At 35.0% G+C, this 12,833-nt stretch overlaps 1 protein-coding gene across 6 annotated transcripts in view; it reads left to right on the top strand.

Moving 5' to 3' along the window:
- The window catches only part of VPS13C (vacuolar protein sorting 13 homolog C), a 171,051-nt gene that overhangs the window by 3,685 nt on the left and 154,533 nt on the right, over positions 1 to 12,833 (top strand). For all 6 annotated transcript variants that reach the window (XR_011540996.1, XR_011540992.1, XR_011540995.1 and 3 more), the window contains exons 2-3: positions 8,740 to 8,783; positions 11,287 to 11,329. Coding sequence is in view for 3 of the 6 variants with exons in the window: in XM_070623506.1 (XP_070479607.1) it covers positions 8,740 to 8,783; positions 11,287 to 11,329 (87 nt within the window). In the remaining 3 variants the exon portion in view is untranslated. The remainder of the gene's footprint in view (positions 1 to 8,739; positions 8,784 to 11,286; positions 11,330 to 12,833) is intronic.

Here is a 12,833-nt window from a genome sequence, read left to right on the forward strand (position 1 = left end):
GGAAGTAGTTTTAAGAATCACAATGTTTTCTTAACATAATTTGGAAAAGATGATGTCGTGCATACGTTTGTACATATATGGGCATTCACAATGAAATCCACAATAAACAAAAAGTTGTAGAGTAAGAAGGATGGGGAAAATTCTTCTTCTTCTTCTTCTTCTTCTTCTTATTTGCTGAGGAAGACTTGCCCTGAGCTAACATCTGCTGCCAATCTTCCTCCTTCTCCATGTGAGCGGCTGCCACAGCATGGACACTGATAGACGAATGGCGTAGGTCTGCACGCAGGAACTGACCTGGGCCCGGAAGTGGAGCATGCAGAACTTAACCACTGGGCCACTGGGGCTGGCCCAGGAAAATTATTTGAATGTCTAGAATCAGGAATTATATTGTGTATATTACCTTTAAATTGGAGAAGCAAAACAAAATAAAACACCTGTCATTTTCTTTCTGTTTTTATTCCTTTAAAGATTTTTTCATGCCAAGCAATTCCTATCTATTTTTAAAAGTGATTTTAAGCAGGATGATCTTTTAAAAATTCTTACTGTTGTAGAAAAATGAGGCCCTAATTATTTACTAGCTGTGAGACCCATGGGCGAAACGTTTTAATTATGTAAGCCTCATCCTTATCTGTAAAATGGGGAACATTCTGTGTTTGTGAGATAAATTTTGTGAAACTCCTTTGTAATTATAATTGTTAAATTGTTAATACTGACAGTAGTAGTGATGATGCCCAAACCTAGCTGATTGATGGAAAACAGCTTGCTTTTTAAAAATTTTCCTAAGTGTATTTCTTCTTAACTTCAGCCTTTAGGGTTTTCATATTCTATAGTGTAATAATTTTGCGTAGAGCTAACACCACATATCTAAACATTTCTTATTTTCCAAACAAATTTCTTAAAAACCTATTTGCGTTTGAATTTGCACTTACAAACTTATATTACCTGCCAGCTAGTTTGTAAGTCAGATTTTCAAAGGTTCAGAAAAGTGCTGGTGGGCATGTTGCTGCCTATGCAGTTAGGAAGGTTTATCCAGGTTTTTGTTTTCCCCACAGACTAGTACCGGGAGATAAATTGTACAGCCCTTAGCTATTTGATGTGTGTCCAGGATATAATTGTTTTAAGAATAACATATTTGAAGAGGTATGTTGAAGTGCCAGATCTTGTGCAATTTGGTTTAAGAAGTATTGTTGCAACGTAGAACCTTTGTCAGTTTGATTTTTCAGGGTAATTTACTGTGGCAAGTCAACAGGAAAATCCTTCGTTCAGAATTCTGCTGCTCTCACTCCCGTTTGACAGGTAGAATATACAGAGAGGCTGTGATGTGTTGGATACAAGGGGTGGCTATTGTGACCAGGGGTAGGAACCAGGTAGAGTGCTCTCAGAGTTTGTAGCTCTGCAAACTACGCTCAGCCCATGCTGATGCCTGTACTGTCCTTCACCCCACCCAACACTTTTCCATCAGCTGCTGGGTATTGTTGGAGCAGAGAAGCGTGAGGAAGGAGGAAACCTGGGTTCTAATTCCATCTCTGATACTGCCTGGTTGGTGTGGCTTTTGGCAAGTCACTGACCAGTGACCACTAGTTTCTTATCTATAAATGAGAGGGTTAGACAAAGTTGTCTATTCTGGCTTTAAATTTCTGTGATTCGAACAAGGCCAGAGCAGTGTGAGCTCCTTCATGAGATAACTGGTCCTGCCACTTGCTCTGCTTTCATGGTGAGAAATGGTAGTCAAATAATGTATTAGTTTCCTTCCCTTTTTGTTCTTCTCTTGATATTGGTGAGCAAAGAGTCATAGTCATGAAATAGGACAAGATAAATGAAGTTTCACCCTCATGGTGATATTTGCAAATCCAAATCTGATATATTACATTATCTTAACAGGTAGCCATAGGTAGCTTGAGAATGTAGGAAAAAGCGGGACTCTGCTTCTTTTTACCTTGACACGTAAAACGTGGCAGTATCTAGGTATTTCTAAACCTGTAAAGGAATTTTTTTAGTCCTTTCTTCCCAGTCAACTCTTGGTGTAGTGAAGGCCACATTTCTTGTTAACTTGTCCTATCGCATGTATAATAAACAACAAAAAGTTGAGTGTTAGGGCCTGGCCCAGTGGTGTAGTGGTTTAGTTCGCTGTGCTTTGGTGGCCCGGGGTTCACAGGTTTGGATCCCAGGTGTGGACCTAGCACTGCTCATCAAGCTACACTGTGGTGGCATCCCACATAAAATAGAGGAAGATTGGCACAGACGTTAACTCAGGGCCAATCTTCCTCACACACACACACACACACAAACTTAAATGTTGTAATATATTTAGGCTCAGTTATTACAATTAAAGCAATGCTTACAAATTTAAATTGAAAACACCTTTGAACATATTTAAATAGCATCATAAATTAAAAATTTATCCCTTTTCTAGAAATATTATTGTAAGTTGATACTTTGGTAACCTTTCTATTAGGAAGCTCTGCCACTTTACGCACTATTAGGAGATCCCTGATGTGTACTTGAAAGAGAGAAAGTTCAGTGGTAACGTGGCAGCTTTCCATCTTTCTTTGCCAGGACTTCTTATTTCAACAGGGAAATGGAAAGAGTAAATCACTTGTTTCCTTTCCCTCTTCCATTTTCCCCTCCCAAGACAAAGTCACTGTGAACTCCTTTTAAAAGGAGTCTATCTTGGTTAATTTGCATTAAATAGCTAGTTTCAAGTGAAATGAATCACTACAATATTTTCTTCAATATTCTTTACTGAAACGTTAGTTATTAAAGTAATTTGATTTTTCCTTTAAAAAACTGTTCAGCCATTTACTTTAGCTCACTTCTTTGGAAAATGAATGTGTTTGAATATTTTGATATGTTTTCAAATAAATAATGAGTGTTTGTGTTATACATACATAAAGGAAATCTTAAATAAAAAGTAAATACATAGCATTACATATTCCTTTTTACACTGTTTTACAGTATGCAAAGCTAGTTTCATGGATTAGGGCATGGCATTTTTGTTGGTTGGTTGGTTTTTTGTTTTTAATGACAGTTTTGGATTAATCTCTTTGTTTTATATTAAGAACATTGACCAGGGAGTCAGGAGACGTAGGTTCTATTCTTAGCACTCTTGCAAATTAATTGTATAACCTTGGATAAATCACCTAATCTCTTTAGGTTTCAGTATCCTCATGTATAAAGTGAGAGGGGATTAGGTTGAAAGATCTTTATGGTCCTGAATAATTCAAAATCATAACTTGTGAATTTCTGTCTTTTGTTTTTGGAAAAAATGTAGATTTTTAAAAAGTATTATAATGACCAGTTTGGAATGCCATCTCCTGCTTCTGTGTTTTCTGTTGTGGCACTTTCCTTTCTTCTGTTTATCCTCTTAACACAAACCTTGATTCTGCCTTATCTTTCTCGTTCTGTCCTTGTTAGTTATACTGATTTTGGTTTCCCTATTTGATTTTGGATTTCTTCACACTCTTAAAATGCAAAGACCAAAAGTGGATCCACCAACTATGCAGGCCTCTTAATGCTGAGTCTAATTCTTGTATGGCATTTTTTTTTTCAATGGAGATAGAATTATCTTCTGAATTAAAATCCTCTACCCTTTCTGCTCTTCTCTTTGGGAGATAGTGTGATGTTCTGAACCCAGCATTGGGCATCAGAAGATTTAAGCCCTGGCTCTACCACTCACTAGGTTGACAGTGTTCTTAGGTCAGTTGTTTATCCTCTCTATGTGTCAGTTTCTTGTGCATAATATCTATGTCCTGCCTCCTTCACCAGGAGGCTGTGAGGATCAAGTAATGTAATAGATGTGAGAGTGTTTTCTAAAATGTAAAGGTTTATCGTATTATTGTAGTTGTTTCTACCCCAGCATAATATGTATTCTAGATCAATTAAGTCAATATTTATTGAGCACCTACTATGAGGAGAAGCAGTAAGGAGTTTATAATCAGTTTGGGGATTTGTATAGTTAAGTGCCATAAGAAAGGTAGAGTCAAACTTTCTATGAAAGTTCAGATTATTTTTGACCGGAGATATCTGACGTCGACACTATATTTCTTACGTTTGTTTTGTAGGCTATTATGTATTTTAAAAGGCATTCTTGGACAGGCAGCCTTGTTCCATGTTATGCCACTACCATTTGATTTTTATTCATAAATATACTAACTTGGTGGTTTTCTATAATTTAGCAACCATTTCTTTTTCTATTGTTATTTTTTTTTTTTGAGATGACTCCGACTCTGCTTACCTTAGTGTCACTTGCTAATTTAATGGATTTACTTTCATTTCCATCTTCTGGCTCATTAGTAAAGATTATTAGGTAAATTCTGATCCAGGATTTACCCTTTTAAGGGACTTCATAAAATTAGCTTGGAAACTTTATGTGTGACTCTCTAGCATGTATGCTCATCCAAAATATTTCTAGTTTATTACTGAGAATTATATACTGTCAAAATCAGACACCTTCTCTTCTGGAGCCCGGACGACATTTATTGCTTACTCTCATCCTTTAGGCCTGTCAGTCTGTCGTAGAAGGAAATCACTTCGTAGAACTTCCTTTGGAATTTCCTGGGATCAGAGACACCTGATTGTGGGATTGGCTTTAGTGCCTTCCTTGCTCCAGAGTTGAGTTTATCCATCTCCAATTATTAGTTATTCTTTCCCTTTTTTTTTTTTTAAAGATTGGACAAATATTTACCCTTCCTCCAGGTTTTTGGGAACTTCCTATGGCCTCTCTGTGTTCTTAGCCCAGGTGATCTGGCTATAGCAGTGAAGTTATTTACTTGTGTATGGATTTATTATGTTATCCTGAAGTAAAAATGGAAAACTAAATCTTAACTTTTCCCTCAGTATTCAGTTAAGTGTAAAATGGTTGATATTTAGGAGGGGATCTGCCTTAATCTTAGTTTTTTGGTTTTTTTTTTTTTGAGGAAGATTAGCCCCAAGCTAACTACTGCCTATCCTCCACTTTTTGCTGAGGAAGACTGGCCTTGAGCTAACATCCATGCCCATCTTCCTCTGCTTTATATGTGGGACCCCTACCAGAGCATGGCTTTTGCCAAGCGGTGCCATGTCTGCACCCGGGATCTGAACCGGCAAACCCTGGGCTGCCGAGAAGCAGGACGTGTGAACTTAACTGCTGCGCCACTGGGCCGGCCCCAATCTTAGTTTTATAAATTGTTTTTTTTTACACAGAATTTCTGATATTCGTAGGATAGACAATGAAACTCCTGTATATATATCTGCAGAAAAGCATGCAGTTTAGTTGAAGAGGACTTGTTAGCACAGTGGGTTGCCTCGATAAGGCACTCATTACTGGTTGAATGAATGAATGCACTTTTACCCAGGTGTTAATCTGCAATATGCTGCTATTCCTCCCCTTTTCTTTGTATTGGGACTAGCGGCTCCTCCTTCAGTGCAAATAATTTATAGAGTGTATCATTCTTATTTCATTGTTACATTTACAGTTTGTTAGATAGCATTCACATTTTTCAGAGAGGAAGTATGCATTTGTTTGATAGACTCTAAGTAGCAGAAATAGATCTTGTTTCATGTGTCTGTTGGTAAGGGAGACGTTAGATATAGGAGGAACTTATATAAAACATTGAGGTCATATTGACATTAGAATTTACTTTTGTTTCTCTGTTTCTTATGACAGTTTGTATAATAATTTTAACATAAAAGTAATATCTGATTATTATAAAAACTAGAAAATGCTGAAAAACATTAACTAAAAAAATCTGTAATACTTCCTAGCAATAATCACTATTACCTCTTTTGTCTGTCTTTCTAAATATGCTTGTTTAACTCTGTTAGCCATATTGGTAGTTTTCAGTATTTCACGTCTTAAACACCATCTATTCATTAAAGAACCGGAGGGCCACTACACCGAAACAGCCCACTTTTTATGGGGACATTTATACTTCATATCTAATGCAGATTACTTCTGAGCACTGCTGATGACACTTGACCCACTAGTTGAGAGTGACTGGGTAAAACAGTCAAAATTCATGAGCAAGTTTGCAGGTTGGGCCTTAGATCTTGTTAAACTAGTTAGGATTGCTTCTCATATGCACTAGCATTTGTGCAGATCACTTCTTTTGGCTTGAGTAGTTGAACATTGTAATTTTTGGTAAGTCATCATCTGAGAGAATTGAATCCAGGAATGTTTTTCCATTTTATGTACTTTTTGTACATACAGTATTTAAGGATTTTTTTTTCCAATTCCCGAATACACGTAGTTTTTCATGAGTACTTTATTATCCCTACCTTTGGTCAGCGATGGCATCTTGTCAATTCTACCTCCAAAATAACTTTTTGCTCTGACTCCACCTCTTCAACCCCGAAGTTACTTCCTATTTCAGGTTTAAATTGTTCTTCAGTGTATTGTAGAAGCTGCCTGATTGCCTGTGTTCTTTCCCTTTCCTCCTATTACCGTGCTGGAGTATTTTCTTTCCATTTGTGAGGTTCTTACCTCCTTCTCTCCTTTATTGCAGTTTTCAGTAATTTATTTTAGAAAATTTAAAAAATACGTATACACAGAAAATGAATTTTATTATATGGAAATAACTGCTGTGGTCATTATGATGTCTAGACAAACAACACAGTTGTTTGTTTTCTGTGAATGTGTGCATATATAATTTTTAAATTTGATCAACCTGGGTATTCTTTAACATTTTTTAAAACAATATTTTGTAAACATTTTCCCATGATTGTGCACATTTTTTTTGCTCTAAATTGTAGATGTATTATGATTTATGCCTTCTTCCTGGATATTTAGTTCTTTAGGTCCTCCCTCCCATCCAGGCATCCTTTCTGCTATTATAACTAATTTTGCAATATCCTTGTAGCCGAATTGTTTGCACAGATCCATGATTATTTCTTAGGAAAGTATTGTAATTGTTCTGAAATATAGCTCTGATTTTGTCATCCCTATTGTATATATTTCTCTCTGTTGTGACCAGTCTGAACTTTCTATCCTAAAAACCCTTTTTAGTCTGGCCCCTGCCAACCTTTCTGACTTTATTTCCTATCCTTTTCTCACACCCTCCAGTTACACCAAACCACATGTGCTTTCTAAAATGTGTCTTACTCATGGATGTCTGTTTGCCCTCTTTTCTTATCTACTCAGTGTAGATAAGAATGTTTCTTGGGGGGCTGGCCCCGTGGCCGAGTGGTTAGGTTCGTGCGCTCCGCTGCAGGCGACCCAGTGTTTCGTTGGTTTGAATCCTGGGCGCGGACATGGCACTGCTCATCAGACCACGCTGAGGCAGCGTCCCACATGCCACAACTAGAAGAACCCACAACTAGAAGAACCCACAACGAAGAATATACAGCTATGTACCGGGGGGCTTTGGGGAGAAAAAGGAAATAATAAAATCTTTAAAAAAAAAAAAAAAAAAAAAAAAAAAGAATGTTTCTTTGGCCTTGTAGCCTAACTTTCCTGTGAAGTTCTTGATCTTCCTAGGCAGAGTTAGGTGGTTCCTCATTTGCATCTTATGCGTTCTACTGTTGGAATGCCAATAGAGTATTTCCAAAATTTTGGAAATTTAGTTTCCTCTGTCAGGCTGTGAGCTCTCCAATAGCAGGGAGGTTGTCCTAGTCATCTCTCTCTTTTCAGCGCTTAAGTAAGCCTGCCATGGTGGTCTAGTGATTGAATGGCTCTCAGTGCCAGTGCTTGGGTTCGTTTCCTGGTGAGGGAACCACACCACTCATCTGTTGATTGTCATTTTGTGGCGGCTGTGTGTTGTGATTTGGGAATTGATGGCACTGACTCATAGTAGGTGCTTAATAAATGTTTGAATAAATCTGAAATTTGGGGAAAAGCAAATCTTTAATAATAGCATCATAATTAAATATACTTTTTAACCTTTTTAATTTACTCCAGAATACTATGAGGAAAAAGTTACTTGATTGAAAAATATTTATGGAGAGCATAGGAAGAGTAGTATTTAAAAAAAAAAAATCATAAGTAATTAAGAAAATGTATAACTGGATAATTTATGCTTGCATTTAATGTTGAAACTATAGTTTTATTAATCTTTACAGAATTTAAGTGAAATGAAAACTTTTTTCTATTGCTAAAATTTTTATGTAAGCAAGAATATTTAAGTATTATATATCAACAAATATAGGTAGAGTGTTTAAAATTTGAGTCATGTTATAGTGTCATCATGGCTTTAGTTCTTATAACTTAACATCTGAATAAATTTAAGAAATGTTGGACTAATTAAAAAATATTAGAACCATTAGCAATAATCATTGGGATAGTAGGATGTTTGGCGTTTTAAAAGACTAACACCATATCCCTATAGAAAATATTCATTGACACCATAATTAAGGAAAGAATCCTGGGTTACAGGAAAATTGATCTCTTCTAGCAGTCATCTCTTTATATCCTTCTCTTGAGATTTTGGCTTAATCATTCAAAATGATGGATACTTTCTTTGGTTGTGAAGTTCTTCAGTCTGAAAGTCTCTAAATCCTTTTTCATTGTCTGTTTAAACATTAGTCAGTTTAAATATTTTGTAATTTCTTTTGCAATGGGCTAACCTAAAGTGTACTACAGTTAATAATTCTTGTTCATATATAGCAACTCTTGTGCCTGTAGCTTCATTAGTTCTTGAAGTATGCTTTGCTCACCGTTGTCTTCTTAGCACTTAGCATAGTGACATAGTGATTGGCACTGCATTATGACAGGTTATACTAATTGGTATATTAACTTTATATTTTTCCTCTTTTTCTTTTTTAAAGGTGATGTGGCTTTAGATAATCTACAGATAAAAGAAAATGCTCTGGTAAGTTTTTTTTAACTATGTTGATTACTCAGTTAATTTGGTAAGCTCTTAGAAACCTTTGGTTACAGGGTATCTGGTACCAGGTACCAGATAAAGTGACTGAGTCATTCACAGAAGGATTAGTGGTTTAACTATTTGCTGTAAGAAAATCTGAGATTAAAGATTTAGAATTTTTTTTTCCTGGTGATCAAAATAATATCTCTTGGAAAATGGAATGTGTTTCCTTGACCTAATTTGACTGTGTAGCTTTATAGCAGACAATTGTCTTACTGAAGTAGTTTTCTTCAGAATTATTCGTACATATTTTTCAGCTAAATAAGCCCTTGATTTTAACAATTTATATAATGAATAATTGTATTTTTGGAAATACATTGACACTCCAGCCTTATAATATTATGGTAATATTAAGAGGTAAAATAGATTTTTTTGGAGTCTAGCTCTAGAAAGTGATTTATATCATTTACTATTGAGCTAAAAACAAACAAAGCAATACTCTCCCTATCCTCTACCCCCCACCCCTCGTTAGGCTTTAGCTGATTGGACTTAATTTGAGTTTATGAAGGCACTTAAGTATGAATTTATTCTTTAATTAATAGGTCAGATTTCTAATTAACCTACAGTGTGTTTTGTAATCCTGGCTTTTACCTCTGGTTGGATTTCTACATTATGAACAGTGTAATTAGAGGAGACTTAGACATACACAAACTCTCCCACGACTGGTCTCAGAGAAGCGAATTTTGGATATTGAAGATCCTAGGGGTAGAACTTTGTCACGAGAGTAACAGTTTATTTTGTTATAGTGAAAACAGCTTAGCATAGTGGAAAGAGCATAGACCTTACGGTCTGGCAGAACTGGTTTGAGTGCGAGCTCTGCCTTTTCCCACCTGTGTGAATTTTGGCAAGTTTCTTGATTTCTTTGAGCATCAGTTTAGTATCTTTAAAGTTGAGTTAATAATACAAAACAATATAGTATCTCTGTGCCTTTGTGGCTTGAATGAGATGAAAAGTAGAGCCCAGTAAGTAGTGGACACTCAAAACATTCAAATTTTCTTTCCCTCCTTTTATATAGGATACTACAACTTTTAAAATTTTATCTGAAAATGTAGAACTTAAGATTCTGTTGCTAGATATTGGAATGAAAATTATTTTTCCTCTATGTATGAAAATATTTTAGAAAGAAATAAGTATAAATAGAATTGTGGTGACAAGATGTGTATCTAACATACACTAACATACTTAGAAGACAAATTCTTTGAATTCTTTGTTAGCCTAATTTGAGTTTTGGTTATAATTAAAGTTATTTTGTGGTTTGTATTCGCCATTAATTCAATTTTGTAATTGTAGTTTTGTAGTTTATATTTATAGTCTGTATTCTCCATTAATTCAAACTAGCCTCCTTTCTCCAATTAAAGTGGATTGGTGAGGTTTACTTTGATATGGGTTCTTTACATTTATTTTGTGTGAAAAACTATTTCAGGAGGATCAAAACGAGCTTGAGACCACACTTTTAGAAGTGCATAGTTTACGGTTTGTATCCTGTATGATATGAAGACCGCTGAATTTCTCTCCCGCAGTCCCTCATGCCCCTGCTGCCCCAGGAGGGTAGAGTTGTTCTCTTATCACCAGTGAGGACGGTTTTTTGGGGCCTAAAAAAAAGACTTTTTATCAAAAGCTGTTAGTATTTTGTTTGTTTCCTGTTCACCTAGAATAGTTGAGTAATCAGATGATTGACTAAACCGATTACTTTAGTTAATTATTACCTAAAGTGCTGTACTTCCGTTGCCAGATTTTGATAGTATTACTATATGCTGAGGTACACTTAACAATCTGAATCTGATTGGTTTAATTTTTAATAATTCTAAAGACTCAAGTCTCATTGTGAATATCAGTTATTGTTTAGTCCTCTGTGAGTAAAAAGTTATTTGCATTTTCTAGTGGTTTGGAATCTAGATAAGTGAAAGTTTATTATTATTGATTGGTACTTGTCAGTAACTTACCTAAAGTAAATGCTGGTTTGGTAAATAATGCCTTTTCTTTTAAGATTGTTTTGTTTATTCATTTATTAAATATTTGAGAGAGAATTGTTCAGTTATTGTTTTCAACATATTTGTGTGAAAGGACTCTTTCTTTTCCTATTCTAATATTTCAGATAAGCAATGTCCATCTGTTAGTATAAAAGTTCATGGGATTTACACCTGGCTTGGTTTGGTTTATTGAAACAAATAACCAGTTTACTCAATTATTTTCAACTACAAACTCCTTTTGTATTGTTCCTATTTATAATTTTGCTTCTTTTGTAAATTCTTTCTTCAAAGTAAAGGTTTAACTTAATAAAAACTTTTTTTCAGCCATAAAACATACTCTTTATGACTTACTCAAATAAGAAAATTTGTTTTCTGTTTTTCCTTAGCTGTGATTGTATATTTAAATGATGATACAAAGATGATTTTTGCAGTGCTTAATAACTTAAGATGTCCTTTAAATTTTTTTTTTCCTGCTGAAGAGTGAATTGGATGTTCCTTTTAAAGTCAAGGCTGGCCAAATTGGTAAGTACTTCACTCTTCATTTGAGTTATTCTCAGTTCTTTTAGTTTTTTATTTTTCCTGTGTTGTTTAATCTAAGACATCTTTTTTAGCTTGAACAAAAAATGTGAGGTGTTTTGGCTTATGTGGATTACAGCTTTTGAAGTTCTGAACTTGGTGTATATTATGTATAATACATAAATACTTCAAAGTTTTTGACAAAAGGGTACAAAATTACTCTCTAAAATTGAAGAACATTTGAACTGCAAGGATACTTTTCAGGCTTTAGTTCCACCACACAGAATATATCTTAATTTTCAAAATTGATGTTGAAATTTTGTAGGCTTTTTCTTTATATGTGAAAGTAGTATAATTTGCAAACTCTAGTCAATAAAATTTAAGTGTAGCTTCTTTCCCTCCTGTTATGTTCATCCATTTCACTTGATATATTATGCAGCAGTGTGGTGTGGAGAGTATGTTTGGTAAGTGGGAAATCTTTCTGTGAGCTGAACTCTCACGCTAAGATCATCCATAACTAAGCATACATCTTTGTTAAGAAATTTTTCAGTAGAAAGTTTAATCTATGAAGTCCTCTCAGCTAGTCCATACTACTTGATTTTTACTTTTTAAAAAATATAAATTACAACCCTTGATGACTTACTCTTTCTTTAGAATTTTCGCTTAGGCCACTGTCCTTCCTTCCATCTGCATCACCCTGCTACTTCGTCACTATTCTATCATCTCTTAACAATTACTTGAATATTTCTGCTTGAGTCCGCTTTATATGTTCCTTTTAATATAAAGTAACATTTTCAAGCTTTGTCCCTTGAAACAGGAGACACTCCCTTAGATGAAAGCATCCCTGGGGCGCGCACTGTCTTTTTTGTTTGTCTTTTATACAGAGCCTTGTGCTGTGTGAGGTGGTGATGTTTAGCAGCGTTCTAGAATTATTGTTTTGGCCCTACGTGCTTAATTGGAGTCCTAGAGAGAAGTTATAGGCATTCATTCATTCTTTTACATTTGAGATATTTATGCACACATGCTACATATGATACTATGGGAGAGGCAAGGATGAATATGATATCTTTCTTCTCAAGGAAGTTATAGAGATCTAAAATTAGGACATACTATTGCAATCACATTTCCAGGGTGTTGGATGAGTTATATTTGACTAAAGAACTTTTACATTATTCATTATATTATTATAACTAGATTTATATTTTGGAAGAGGTTTTCTAGTGGTTCAGAATTTGTTCTTTTTGCTTTTAAAGTATATAAGAATTGAATGGCTTCCTTCATAGTTGTTCACTGAATTATGAGAGACTCAACATATAAGGATGCGAAGCATATTTTCTTTGTATTTATCCCTTGTTTTTGGTTTATGGAGTATTTGTATTAGTTATTAAATTTCTGTTAGGTTGAAATATTACACCTAGCCTGTAGAGTCACTGTGGCTAAGTAAGCTCTAGAATGTTTTGGTGTTCTAAGAGCTAGACATATTTGTGGGTGCTCCTGGGTTATCCTTTTA

Source organism: Equus przewalskii, chromosome 1 (assembly GCF_037783145.1).
Source record: "Equus przewalskii isolate Varuska chromosome 1, EquPr2, whole genome shotgun sequence".
Lineage (NCBI taxonomy): Eukaryota > Metazoa > Chordata > Mammalia > Perissodactyla > Equidae > Equus > Equus przewalskii.